The 15,689-nt window shown below is 36.5% G+C and overlaps 1 protein-coding gene across 1 annotated transcript in view; it reads left to right on the plus strand.

The window, feature by feature from the left end:
- The window catches only part of TRHDE (thyrotropin releasing hormone degrading enzyme), a 5,519,112-nt gene extending 5,503,895 nt beyond the window's left edge, over positions 1 to 15,217 (plus strand). Inside the window, 1 exon segment of the mRNA XM_044088069.1 lies at positions 13,919 to 15,217. Coding sequence (XP_043944004.1) covers positions 13,919 to 14,068 — 150 coding nt within the window. The 3' untranslated portion in view covers positions 14,069 to 15,217.
- The last annotated feature ends 472 nt before the right edge of the window (positions 15,218 to 15,689 follow it).

A 15,689-nucleotide genomic window follows, 5' to 3' on the forward strand; every position in this document is an offset into this window, starting at 1 on the left:
ATGTAACAGATTAATGTTGAATGACTTTGCAGATTTGGACAAAGAATCACCATCTGCCACTACTAACGAATTTAAAATGTAGAAATTAGAAATTACAGTTTAGTACATAGCTTATGACAATAAGAATTAATGAGAAAGAAATAAGAAAACTGTCATTTTTAAAACTGTCTCAGAAAAGTAAGCATAAAAGAGGAACTTCTAACTAAATTTGCTATGAGATAAAGATAGGAAAGTATGAGGCCACATATAGAGAGACAACAGAACATTTTTCATCAGACTTAATTACGGATATTGCAAATAATTCTAACAGAAAATGAAGCAACTTTAAAAAAATGGGAATGTATGGTTTGATGAAGAATGCCACTTTCTTAAAGTTAAGGGCCAGGACTCCGTACCACAAATGTGATTAGATAGCATATGTTGATGGTTATTAATCATGACATTAACTTTCCTGTCCTTGACAAAACCAGTAAAAGTTAAGAATCAAGCCATAGAATGTTTTTAAAACAAATGTATCGAAATGCAAACTGATGGCGTTTATCTCTAAAAAAGAGTGCTATAAAATCAATGCTGTAGAAGGACTAACACAAGAATGTCCACATTTAGGGAAAAGATAACTGTTAAGTATCTCTCTCACACTAGAAAATGATTAACAATGATTTGTTTAGCAGCTCTCATTGCCATTAAATTGTAGCTTCATGCTAGAGCATAACAAAGGCCAGTTCTAACTACTGCAGGACAGCAGTAAGAATCTAAATAGGTTTACAATGATTTAGACTCTTCTCTGTCAGTGTACTCAAGAAGAAAGGTGGTTGACTAAAACATCTACTTTTAGAGCTGTTTAATTTTCAGAGGGACATTTCATTTCTGCTGTCAGCATACATGGCAGTTTCCCATATGATTAACAGTGGTAGAGTTGGGCTTTTCGGGTTTTTATGAATTTTTTATTAAATAAAATTGTTGTAGTATATTACTGAAGTGGGCTATTGTCACTGACTCATTGCAGGAACAGTTGTATTCTCAGCAAGATATTTTTTTTTCAGAATCAATGTTATTTATTTTTTATTTATTTATCTGACTTTTCTTGACCAGGAAAACCTGACTAGGCAAAATCCCTTTTCAGCAGAGGCCCAGGTCCAGAGGGTATAAGTAAAAATCAATTGAATACTGCAAGTATGCAGGAGTAGAACACACCTCATATATTGGAAAAGAAAATGCTGCAATTATGGCATGTTATAGTCGATGTGAGGTAATTTTTATACAGTAAGATGACTGATTAAACAAAGAATAAATTAAGAAATAACATCAACATAAGATTTGTGGCACGTGCATTAGAATTTGTCAAAATAATTTATTTCAAATGGATGTGTGATCAGCCAAAACAAGGTTCTTTGTATCAGCAGACATAATGTCAGACATTAATTTCAATGTTCGTAGGTTCTTAGGTGTATAATAGGCTAACAAGTACTGGGGCCCTTATAAGCCTAGCAGTGCAGCCCAAATGTGTTCCACAAATTTGATTTATATACAGTGATTTACTGACTACCTCTTTCCATTAGAGACATAGGTGCCAGACCGGGGTGAATTTCTGATTACCCATATACCGGACCAACTTGCACTTAAGTATGGTTAGGGAGGAAATCTGCTTCACTTGTATGGGAAGCCTGTCCCAGAGAATGAGAATTCTCTCAGAAACATATCTGTCTCTCTAACATGTCCTATTTATGTTCCAAGCAAAATTTAGGTCTTTTGATCCAGTAGTTCTGATGCTGTTTGTTTTTTCAGACGTGAAAAAAGTCTCATCAAAACAGGATCCAGGGATGCCTTCTATGCTAGGCAAAGATCACCTCTTAGTAGCCTATGTGATACAGAGTAAAAAAAGAGAGCTTTGATGCAATCAGTGTAGGACATTTTGTTTGCTGCCTGTATTTTTTTTGTAAGGAACCTTTGTCAATGTTCCATTTGCTGCATGTGACTGGTCAGATACATACCAAAGAGAGCATTACACTCTAGGATGGGTCAGATGAGGACAGTATAGTGTACAATGACTTCTCTGGAGCTTGATGTCATGCCTTATGTATCATCTAAGCAACACAGAAAGATTTCCTTACTACCTTAGACACATGTTAGTCAAAGGCTAGATTACTATCTGGATGAGTTCCCAGATCCTTGAATAGTGAATGAACTTTTAGGGGTGTTTTTTTGATGACATATTTACTGGGGTGGCTGAGTTCCCAAAAGGCACTATGATGCATTTATTGGCATTGAATTTTAAGCCATGGGATTGGCACCAAATGCTTGTCTGTGTTGGCCCTACTTGAAGTGTTTTGTCATCTTGAGGAGATTCATTGACTGCCCACAGTTTGCAGTCATCTGTGAGCATGATTAGTTAGAGGTCTTTGACATGTCAAAGAGTAGTGGGCCCATCATAGAGACCTGTTGTAGTCCATTGGCGATGGGCTCTTTTTGGAGGTGGCTTCACCCACTCTAACCTCTTGGATCCTATCCGTGAACCAGCTAGCTATCTAGCACATTATAAGAGGTTTATGCCTAGCTCCATAAGTTTGTTGGCAATTCCTCAATGTATTATTATATCAAATGCTTTACCCAGATCTATATAGGCAGTATGATCTGCTTTCTCCTCTTCCATTTCCTTAGTGACCTTTTCAAAGAAGTTCACCAGGTTTAGTTGATTCATAGATTTATAGATTACTACTAAACTAACTGGCCTTGTGGATCATTTTAAGCTTAGCCAATTATCCCATGTAAGAATCAAGCCCTGCACCTTGTGTCTGTAAAGTAAATGCCTTAACTATTATGTTAACCTCGCAACTGTGCTCCCAGTAGGCATGACATTCCTCTGACAAAACCAAACTAGTATGGAGCTAGTGTCTGAAGTTCTCCTATGTCCTTGTTGATAATGTCCATGATAATTTTTCCCAAGGCTTTGAAAATAAGACTAGTCAGACTAATGGGTCTGTAGTTTCCTGGAGCTTTTGAAGGTCCTCCCTTATGAAGGGTAATGACTGTCATTGTTACATTCCTCCAGTCTTAGGGGGCAAAGTCTGTTTTAATGTTATAGTTAAATAATGACTCCAGGAGTCCTGATAGGTTGTATTTTAGACTATTTAGAAGGCATCCCAGGATGTTATTGGGGCCCATTGAGGCTGTGCTCTTGACTTTAATGCTCAGAGTGAATAAACACTCCCTAATTATAGTTGGAGGAGTTATGTTTGATGGTATTTATTGGGGGGTGAGTGAGGGGGGTGGAGAGTAAAGTTTAAAATTTGTCTGCTATCAGATTCACTGCATCAACAGGCTTGGTGAATGTGGCAACATTAACCACCAGCTCAGCCTACTGCTGTGTGCTTCCCTTCATGTTTAAAGCACAGCTGATGAAGGCCTCATGGCTGTCGTCTACTTGAAGTTTGTTTTGCTTGACCTACTTAGCCTTCTTTTTTATTTATTTTTTGGCAACTTAGTTTGATGAGAGAGTTTTCATCTTTAATGGAATTACCTTTCCTGATTGTTGCCATATTTTTCCTTCTGTTGTATATCCTGTTTAATTTGGGGTGCATCCAGGGTGGTTTATTTCAGAGACTTTTTCTAGGCTTACTTTTGGTACATACAGCAACCTCTATGCAGCCACTGACTTGCTTGTGCAGAGTTTCTAAGAGTAATCCAGCATAGGCTGTGTGACATTCTCCACTATCTTGGGTCAGTAACTAAGGAATTTCAGTCCTCACTACTGACTCCAGTGTGAGACTATCACTTAAGCAGGAGTAATATTTCACAATTTCCCATAAAAGCACAACAGGAACATGCTCTGTAACCTGGGACTGGACTGTGTACTTCTGTCGACATCTAATGTAACTCCTTATTACACACTCCAGAGCAATGTGTCCCAGTTTAAGACCTCTGATACAGTCATACTTAAATGAATTGAATCTCATACATCCAAACACTTCTGGGAAAGCCTGACACAGATTACCAGCTGTGTTCTTTTCCCAAAATAATACAGTAACATGCTGGCACCAATCAGAGAACCTACATGCCCTTTTCAAGGGGTGTTCAGTTATGAAACTAGATATTAAAACAAATAGTAGCAAATGACCTGAAGCAACTAGGCTTTCGGAGTTGCCCAGGAATTATCAAAGCAGGTATAAGCACTCTCAAATCAACAAAAGAAAACACTGATTGATCAGCCATAATGTAAGTTAATAAAAATATTTAATAATCAGCAAAATGATTAAAAATATAAAACAGTAATTTCCATTAAGCAAACAAAACTCAGTCACCAGGAAAATGAAATCAATACTGAAGGATATAAATCCAGCATTTAGAAAAACTCTGATTAGTTATCATTTTCTTGTCTGACTAAAGAGCGCTGTCCCTGATCTAAACTAAATTATTACATTAAAGGCAGCTTTATAGTTCTTGGTGAGTCCTTTTGGCAATCTACTGCACAGTACAACTTTGGACAACTGTAACTGGTAACTGACTGTAACTGGCTGTTAACTGACAACTACTGACTTTAACTGTCTTCAGCAGGCCTTTTATAGACCAGCTTAAATGTCAAAACTGTTCCAGTTCTAATTTTCATTTCATATTTTGAAAATCATTCAACAGCTGTTTACTAAAGTTCCTTCCTGTCTTTCAACCTCTGACAGCAACACATAGCAACTGTCAACATTCCAATGGCATCATTTGCAGATCAGCTGATTCTGTGACAGTTCACATTTAGAATCTTTTTCACAAATATGCACAGTTAGAAATGTAAAAGAACACTGTTCAAGTCTTTAAAACATTCTGTCAAAACAGATTATAAATCAGCATGTAAGAACTTATTTACAATATCACAACTAGTCATGCTGGCATATAATACACAGGTTAATCTGAAATTATGTAAAAAAAACTTCAGCCAGACATGCTAGCAAAAATGACAGTGTCTAATTTTTTCACAGGCTGCTGTATTCTTGGGGTTAGGGGAGGCATTGAATTTTGACAAACTATCACTAAATGAAAAGTAGTTTGCATTGCATTAGTTCATAAGTGTTACTGGCTTTACTGGGGTTACAGTTCCAATCAGCTATTTTTGGGTGGTGTTTCATATGGATGCAGTCAAATGAACCCTAATGTAGTTTTTCTCCAGATGGTTGGAATTCCTGTACCTTCTAGGGTCTCATGGTTCAGCTAATTTCTGAATGTAAAAGAGATAATAATGCTTAGGAGCAACCCAGCACAAATTAATGACAAAATTCCATTAAAGCCTGATTTGAAAAACAGGAGATTAGCTGTTAAATAGATTTCTATATACTTGGTATTAGTGTTTGGAGTGTATTTTTATTTTTTATTTATTATATTAATGTTTTTTTATACAACTATGTATGTGCATTCTGAGTGTTTTTTAATGTTTGATTCCGTATGATGGAAATACTTTTGTATTTCTGTATGTGTTAGTATATGCTTATCTCATCTAGCCTAGGACTTTAACATTTTTGATGATGTCACTGGGATTAATTATTCAATTAATGATTTATTATAAATAAGACAGCTAAAGGTTTTAGTATCTGTTTGCTAATGGTTTGAGGAAGCCTTTTGGCAAAAGCGCTTACCTATTTTATGTGCCCAAATTAAAGATACTTTGTTTTATCTGGAACGCGTTATTTTTGGACATTACAACATTTTTTGCTGTTTAACTAGTATTCAACTGATGCTGGAGACTTTATTTTGTGCTGGGTTGCTCCTAAGCATTATTATCTATTTCTTTTACATTTTATTCTGTGACTGGCTTTGGAGCATTTATCCCTTAGTGGTTTGCTTTTTATGTATTTGTTTTAATTTCTGAATGTGCTTAGAAATGTTTTGTAGGAAACATTAAGCATGTTATTCAGAAACATGGCTCCAAGAGTGTACCACTGACATGGAGAGTTAATACATGTACTAAAGTCAAGGTAATTAAGACAAAAAATATGCATAAGGCATGAAACTGTGGTATAGAAGTAGGGACTGTAGTACACAATGCCTGTGTAAACACAAGAATACATATACAGCAGTACAGAACTTAAAGATGTACTTCAAGTAATTAAGTAGGAAACAGTAATCCAAAAGATGGCACTACAACACAAGTCCACTGACATAATGTCACCTGAAAAGATGCAGGCATCATTTTATGTTGGGGATGATGGAGACAACCATATAAATAATATGCGCTACTTGCCCAAGTACAAATAAACCACAGAGTGAAATAGTTTCAGCATCACATCTATTTTTAGTATGCTATGCTTACCAGCTGTGAGCAACCAAACTTTTATCACATGGGTGCAATAGCCATAGATTACATATATGTCCTTTTCCATGATATGTCAGCCCACAGTACCTACTGCCAGACATCATCAGAGCAATAAGAAGTCTGGTTAGTGGAATATTCCAGAGGTTTGCCTGGAATATTGCATCTATTTCAGACGCCTCAGTATACACTATTGAATACCAGCCCTCTAGATGCATAATCCCACATTTCAAGGCATGCAGATGTATGCCTTAAACTCTTGCTAATGGAATCTCATTAATATGTGGATTCTACAAAATGCAGGTCTTTCCAACATAAGTGATGCTACTGATCACACCCACATGGCAAGCATTGTTTCCAGCATAAAGGATGTTTTCATTGATTTCAGTGACCTAAAGTTCACACATAAATATTTGAGAGGCTTGCGACCTCTAACATCTAGTCATGAATGCATGTGTCTAACACACAGGTAGCATACAAAATGTCTATATACGATTCATCCATATCCTACAGTACTGTTTCCAGACTGGTGAAATAACATATAAACACCTGTAAAACAGACAAATAAGGTATATACCAGGCAGAACAGCACACATACTATATAACTGAGCATGTTTTGACCATTAAATGATGCACCTCTGGTACTTGAACATCTCTGGTAAGGCTTTACAGTATGGCATTAAAATGTGTGTACCATGGTCATGGTATGCAACATAATGTTTCAGTCAACATGATGGTTGCAACAACATCACACCAGGTATAAGAATATGCAGGGGATATGCTGAATCCTTGGAACTATGATATAGCCATATAATCAGAAAGGAGAAAGGAAGGAACACAACCATATCTAGATCTATCAAGTTATCTCAGAGACATGCTAAATGAACAATTCTGTGCATGAAGTAAGTGTGCCTAAAGTCAAATACATGCTATATGTCGTTAGTGTGTGAATGCATGCATGCATAAAGCATGAGAGCTTACAATAAGCTGTCAGTCAGCTGTGCAACATGCTATATACACTGCAATCAAAAAAGTAAGTGAAAGCATGATTATTTTTATGTTGTAGTTCAAACCACATCATTAGCATCATAGCACAGATCTTAGCTCTGAAAATGAAAAGGGAAAACATAGCAATCCAGACAGATGACGGTTAAATGACATACCCATGGTGCATGATGCAGTATTTGTCTGTTATTAATGAGTCAAGCTCTGTCACACAAATGACAGCCCCTGAAGAATTGTATCAGAAACCTACCCACGGCTGCAAAAATGGTGACATACTTCTATTTGACATACAAACACAAGATAATAAAAGTATGCCGGAGAAAAGGGAAAAACGGCTTAAAGTGAGTGACAGCTTTAAAAGCTGTTAACCACTTCTTGTTGTCACAATTTTTTTACTGGTGATACAGTGGAGTAGCTAAAGTTTCCATATGTGTTACAAAGAGTTATGGTCAGGTCTCAGAGAATTTCAAACTGTAAATACTAACAAGTAAAGCTGTTACAGCTTTGACATGCAGTCCTTTATCTTCACTTTTATCTTTCTCCTAATCTAATTCTAGGTTGATATCAGACTCAAAGATCTTTTTTCTTTTTTCTTAAATAGTACAATCCACTCCGCACATATAGTGTACCTTAACATAAAGATAACTGTGAGTATCCCTCATTGTTCTTGCCCATGTGCAATAATTCTGCTAAATTTGTTCCCCAGTAGCTGTTGTATGACTGATGAGAATCAATCTTCACTACCCACTAGAGTTCTGCTAGAAGGCATACAAATCCTGGCTTTTTAGCCTTTCTGTCTCTCTCGCTCTCTCTCTCTCTCTCTTATACACATGCAATCTGTAAGTTCCAGACTTAGCATTTTTCTGTTATTGTTAGTAGGTATGAACTTTTTGAGAAACTGTATGTTCTCTGTGTACATATATATATATTTTTCAGTATGATTCTTTTTAAAAAAATAATTTTGAATGAGTTGCCTTCAGGTTTATGAAAGCTTTCCATAAGTCACAAGATGTTAAATGTCACACTAATGCATACAGATGCTATAGAGGATTTATATCATAGCCTCAAATTTGTACATCGCATGACATTAATTTTAAGACCTTGTGTTTCTAAAATATAGCCAAACTATCCAGTTATGCTATGCTATTAGGTTGTTAAAAGGGTAAAACATACATATCCATAGCTAGTGAAATTTGTCCTTATTGGCCTGACTGTAGCCATAAAGACATAAAAAGTAAAAAAGTCATAGGCATCCAGAAGCCATGTAGCAAACACACTTGATGTCCTTAAGGGGTCATCTGCATTTATCCCATGGGCTTCCATTACAGGAGGTTTCAGGTATCACACAGTGAAAATTATGTCATGGCTGTGTTTTTCTTGCAGTTATTTCTATACATGGACTGAAAGCTGTTTTGAAAATGATATTCATGCCCAAAACCATGACGTCCAAAACTAAAACAGATCTTCTAACAGAAGCATGCGTAAAAAACACCAGAATGCCAATTTCATGCAGTCTATAACAATACAAACTTCATGTTGCAGCCCTGGTATTGTACTAGTATCTGAAAACATTGCCCATTAAAAGTTCTTGTGGAACACCATTGGTTGCCTTTCTTCCCATTAACTGCGCTTCATTTATTGTTGTCTGTTCATGTTTACAAAGCAAAAATATATACTCTCATTTGCTACTAATTTAACTATTCAAGGCTACCAAGTTTATTCATAAATGTTCTATTGCAAATATAATTGAATGCCTTACTTAACTTTTGAGTACCAAATACACACTGTCCCGGTCTCCTTCAACAAACACATCACACCAAATGACATTTGACGACTTTTATTGCACTTCCATAAACAACTTTGTTAACCAATACTTATTAATTCATCTGAAACATAGTAGAGTTGACATTAATCACAGTGTAAACATCCATGTAATGTTAACCAGGTCAGCATGACCTTGCCCATCCTGACCCAGTAAGCAGCGTCCAAACCTCCACTCGCTTACTTTACATATGAAGCAGCATCCCACTACTCACTTCATTTACCATTTATTGAACTACACATCCAACCAAATAAGCAGCACCCTTACCTCCCCTCATTTATTTTACTTATGAATCAGCGTCCCACCACTCACTTTATTTACCACTTATTGAATTAACACCCAACCAAATAAGCAGTGTCCTTACCTCTACTTGCTTATTTTACTTATCAAGCATCTTCCAAGTGCTCACTTTCCTTTCCCAACTCATTGAAATGAACATCCAGCACCAGGGGGGAACAGAAGAGGGAAAGCCTGCCCCTCTTCTCTACCCACCATCCTGACCAGGCTGTTCCACATCTCTCCTACCAAACGTCCAACAACCAAACCACCCATTATAAGTCATTAAGCCAAACATCATTCTGTGTACTTCATCCTCTCTAACCAAGCTGGATCCATGCCATCACCTCCCAAAGCCCTCTCACATAGATAGCCAAAGTAACCAATTGCCTTAATGGCTGAAATTAAACAATGATCCATCTCCAGTGCTTAAGTAACAAACCATAACCTAGCATAACCTCTGTGTATTAGATACATTCTCACTTACCTAACTTCCAGTAGAAGCCGTGTAATGATTTACAGGTCATTACCAGCCAACTGTACAATCATACACTATTCACTAAATCCAATGCCACTCAAAACAACTGAAGGACAATTGCATACCATCATGCCAAACTGCAGCCCCATTTTACCAGCCAGTGACTATAATAATGATCAAATGAGGTTTCCTTTCAAAAATCAATTTAATAGCTGTCCTGCCATCACCAACTAGCCATTATAAGCAATAAGAAATTCAAATGACCATCATAACATTTTAACATCACAAACACCACAACCCATGCCACTGCCATATTAAATAAATGAAAATGAACCCTAATCCCAACAACTCCCACTGAACCTCCCACGCCAGATTAACATGAAACTCCAGATCCTCCCCATCATCCTTCCTTCCCTCCAACAAGCAACAAACCAACCCTCCAAACTATGTCCCCAACCCAACATCACATACCACATTTGTCAACAAATGTAAGTCCTCATCAACATCCCTATCCATCTGCCAAAAAGCCATCCCACTGAAATGCTCCAAAAGGCACCACAATGGAAAAAATATGCACTGACTTACTAATCTTCATGCAAAACTACTTGAATAACTGGCCAACATGCAACTTCAGGAGAAATAAAAATGAATGCCCTTAATCCGCTTGTCCCTAGCTTTCAGTAAAGCTTTCCTTCCATTTGCTACCTTTGCAAATGGCAAGAGATGTAGACGTGGTCTTCATCTGCAAGGAATCTCAAAACAATGCCTTGCTTAGGCTTTCTCACTTCAGTGTAATCAACGAAGCACCTAGTTCGTCACATATCCTACCTACTCTCAAGTCATACATGTACTGAACCACCTCCTATCAGCCCAAACATAAGTCAAATGGCATAAGTGAGACTCACTCTCAAGACCCTCAATGATCACCTCAGTTTCATGAGAAAAGAAACCTCATTTGTATTGTTACTTCACTTTTTTTTTTACTTCCAAATTCTTGTATGCCTTTTAGCTATATGGTAGCTGAAGAATGCATTAAAAGCCCTTTGTACCTTTAAAGCATCTATCAATTGAAAGAGTGCACTATATTATACAAAGAAAGATGTTAATTGAAAGAATACTGCTGATACTAAATATTTTAAATTGTGAAAGTGTAAATTTCATGACACTTCTCTGGCAACCATCTTCTAATCTGTTAAGCTTAAACCCTCTTTATGAAGTCAGATCAAAATAGATGGCAACTCCTATAGCTTTCCATTAGCTGAGAATATGCACTAAGATCCATTTAGAAGGAAAATATACAATAAATATATTAAATAAAGTCTAAATGTGTACTGTAAAGCTTTTAGCAAGCTCACTTCAAACCTATTGCTTGGTCTGTTAAGTTATAATGAGATTTATTTTACATTTTGTACAACTTTATAAAAGCAGTCTTGCCTGTTTGGCTTATACTAGAAAGAAAATGCATCTACTATAAATATTCCCCTATTTTCTATTTTTAGTGCTTATGTAATGTTTTATTATACAAATTATTCTGAGTCTCACAAACTAGTTAAGATTTAGTTTATTGAGGCAAAATTAGGACATTCAGCAAACTCTGCATAGTTAAGTAATATGCATATGTCCTCAACTGTTAGCCAGCTTGACCTTTCAGCAGCTCCAACCAGAACTGTGCATGAGAGAAAAAAAAACACAACCATCTCTATTAACTAATATCTGGCAGTTAATGCTGTGTGAGATTTGTGTGCTTTGAGCTACTTAATTCCTGCATTAATAGTATTGCTGGCACTACTTCCACCCCCAGATTTCATGAGAGAGAGAGAGAGAGAGGAAAGATAATGTGGCTACTGCAGCCTATTTTAGGTCAACCTCCCTCCTTTTACTCAGTCAGCCAACAAACCACAAATACTGCTCCCATACCCAGAAGCCACAAAAATAGCAGCTTATGTCGGCATGCACTTTTTTTTTTTTGAAAGCCATGAAGGCTGATTCTTAAATGCCTGCCACCATTCAGGGACCCCAATCCTCAATGACATGCAAGAAAACAGAATCGCTATAGGAAAAATTAGCAAAACTTATGAAATAAAATCTTGACAGTTGAGAGGTATACACATACCACAACCCTGCCACATGCATCAGCGATGAGCAACCATTGCTCGTGGGTGTCTCACGGCCCGTGGAAAGACCCTAAAATGAGACCTACCTCTTGGGGAAAGCAACTGAACCACAGAACCACCAGGGATTACTATCCTACCACCATCCCCACCAAAATCATTTAGGATAAACCACCACAAATGTCATTCTGTACAAGTGAATGAAACTTCTGAGCATGTCGACATATGCATTCACAAGGAGCCAAAGCTCTTTAATGCAGCACAGCCATGTTGTTTATACCTTTACTTAATCACCATAATTAATCTATTCACACCCTCAAATATAAACCAGATTAAAACAAAATAAATGAGGAAAGAGAAGGTGGACGTAGAAAATGGAATAAATTTTCAGTACTAACAACTTATTTAATCCATTACATTGGACCAATACACCCTAACTTTCATCACTCCCAAAACAGATAATTAGACAGAGAGAGACAAAACAAAACCTCTACCACCATTAATCACCTCTACCATCATACCATTATTAATCCAAGGCCTACCTGACCACCAAAATTCTTACAGGGTGTCTCGGATGTAATCCAGCTCCATAACAGGTTTACGCCAAAATGTGATTCCTTACCCGGTTACCTTGTATAAACCCTCCTCCCTACCCTTACCTCATTTCTTCCCAATCGTCCTCATTCCCATTTTAACCCCTTTTTCCTCCTACCCTCTTAATTCCCACTACTATCTATACCCCCCCCCCCCAAAGATGTCCCTTGACAAATTGGTTTGTAACCAAACCACATTTCCTTTCCTGGAATACCTTTCTTATCTCTTAACTGGCAAGCATACATTCTTCTACTCCAATTCACAAGCTATATCAGTCATCTAATAGATTCAGATTTGCCTCATGTTACCTCATCAAGAGTCAGGCATACTATCATTGTACAATCCTTTCTTTATGTAGCATGTTCAAAGCTCTGCATCCAGATAGAGAATGATTGTTTTAAATGATTCTCCCTTACGTCACTTTTATGAAAAGAGTGGCATCTGCCCATCTATAGTCTTTATGAATCTGTCCTGTAGGAAGTGATTAATGATAAAGTGAATTAACCATCATTGTTAGCATTGTTTTACTGAAGTCCTTCAATGTTCCATTCCTGTTTTCTTCCTTTTTAATTTGTGTGCGAAGAACTATAAAATGCATTTAGCCAGACTGAAGACAGACATTTTGAAGACTGATTTGTCATGTAGACCCTGCCTGTTTGCATTTTGTTTGTATTCCATGTGTGTACTAAATATTATCAACTGAAGGTGCTACTTTGCACAAACTAAATCTTCAATTTGATTTTGAGATAATTGTTTGAGAGAACAATTGTACAATAAAATAGAATCACAACTGTGCAAAACACATACCTAATTTATTTCAATGTGTTTTCAAAGAAGTTGCTGAAAACAAAGAGTGCTTCATTGATTGATTCTTTTAGTTTGTTCTAGCCAGTCATGCCCATGTTTTCTGCAGCTGTAGTCTGCATCATTCAAGGACACCTAGTATCATATAAAATGCTTCATTCTCATAAAATTACTTATATTGCATTACTTCTGTCTAGATTATTTTGAATTTCATTCCAGCTTTCCAGAGTATTAAACATATTTTATTTGCAATCTGTAATTTACTTATCACAAAGGATTCATAATTAGGTCTTCACTTCTCCTTTGGAGTTGGTCGTGGCACCTTTGTAGTTGCTACCTTCACCAAGTAATTCTGAACCTTGGTTAAACAGATTCAAATTGGCATGCCTGTGTAGTGCTGCATAATGAGATCCATTTGAACAGGATAAGATACAGAAAATGTTGTGGGTATACTGCAGGTATAATATAAAGTGAAAATGACATGCTCTAGAAATAATTTCATTATCACTCTCACAGACAATTCTTCTCCTTTTTTTCAGCTCAATGACTTTATAAGAAAACATGGAGGGGGTGAAGGATCAACTTCTTCATTCACAAGAGCTGTAGAAATTGTTGAAGCAAATGTACGGTGGCATACTCTTTATAAGGAGCAGCTCTTCCAGTGGCTAAGGAACTCTTTGAGCAGTTAGTTTACAGGAATTGCTCAGATTTTTAGCATGAGCATTTGTCAAAGCATTTGAACTACAGTATTTTGGAGCTAAAGATCATTAGCTCTGCAGTGACAATTTTGCACTGATATTGTGAGAAGAATGAAAGAGCTACACATATGTGGGACTAATGATTGCCTGCACTTTAATAATTTAATCTGTGTGGGAAGAAGGATGTCATTCATTGGTGCATGTTGTTTTTGTTTACTGAAAATCCCTTATTAAGAAAACAATATTTTTGCATGATTGTATGGTCCATACCAATATTTCAGCATGCAGATATGTACAATTTCCAAGTTTTATGTATAGACATTATTCATTTATACAGAAGGGGCATTATCTCACAGTTTGTTAAAGCACGTGACCTGTGTGACAATCATTGCTGTAATGATGGGAATAAAATGATCAGACAGCAGGATATAGGCAGTTACGGTGTCACTGAAAACAAATCTTCGGTTAGCTGACAGTTATATTGCAAAGAGAGTTGCTGTTCTGAGACATATGGAGATTTAGAAAAGTGGACGATTACCATTACATTCCGTATGTTTGTTTATTACATATACTTTTTTAATCTTTGGAAAGAAATCTGTATTTTTCAAGGCTGCTGCTTATAGAATAAGCACCGAACAAGAGTTTAGTACAGACTGAATGATGTACAAAAGTTCACTGCTCTGGTTTTATACTGTGTGGCAACATATCTCCAGCCATTACACAATGGAGCAACAAACTGCACAGGCAGATTGAATTTCATTCCACACAAATCATGTACAGAGTTCTAAAACACTAGCAAAATGCAATTATTCCTACCGTTGACATGGGCACTCAGTAAAGTGAAACATCAGTAATAAAAACAAAACAAAAACAACAACAAAAAAAAAAAATTGCAAATGTGTGTTACAGGCAAACCACATGAAAATGAAAAAAAGAATGCATAAAAAGAAATATTTGCAGACTTACCTCACTGGATGATTATTCAATTTGTAGTACCTCTTACTGTGTTAATTGTTATAAAGCTGGTGTACTCCATAACAAAAATACATTTTATGCTACTTCTAATTTTGGACTGTATTGTAACATGTTGACTTTTCTCAGTTTTAAATATAAAATAATAAAGCATATTATTTTTATTCAGATGATTTCCATGGCCCTTTTTTATTTGCTGACTTTGAAATTTGGTGATAGAATTTTGGCTAAGGATTGACTTCCCTCATGTTGTCGATATGGCTGGTAATGTGGACCGTATCTCATGACTAAAGTCCATAAGTAAGGAACAAATTGCAGACGCTAAAAATTCCATCTCATTTATTATTGTCACTTTACTTAATTAAATCAGTTTATGATGTCAGTCTAAACTGTTTGGGTTATACTAGCTGCACAAAATTTGCATGTAATGTTAACATCTGTTGGTGTATGTATATGAACATGTTTCCTATACTAAATGCAAAGTAGATCTCAAAAGATGTCAGACAATAATATTTGGAATTTCAAGAGCAGAAACACTAAATGATGCACCATCTTGAAATATTAATTAAGCATTGCCTAACAAATCTCTCCATTTCTGCCCAGGTAGTACATTCTCCTCTTACCCTCAGATTAGTTAGTT

The sequence above is a fragment of the Protopterus annectens genome, chromosome 11.part0 (genome assembly GCF_019279795.1).
Source record: "Protopterus annectens isolate FY-2018-M chromosome 11.part0, PAN1.0, whole genome shotgun sequence".
In the NCBI taxonomy this organism is placed as follows: Eukaryota; Metazoa; Chordata; order Ceratodontiformes; family Protopteridae; genus Protopterus; species Protopterus annectens.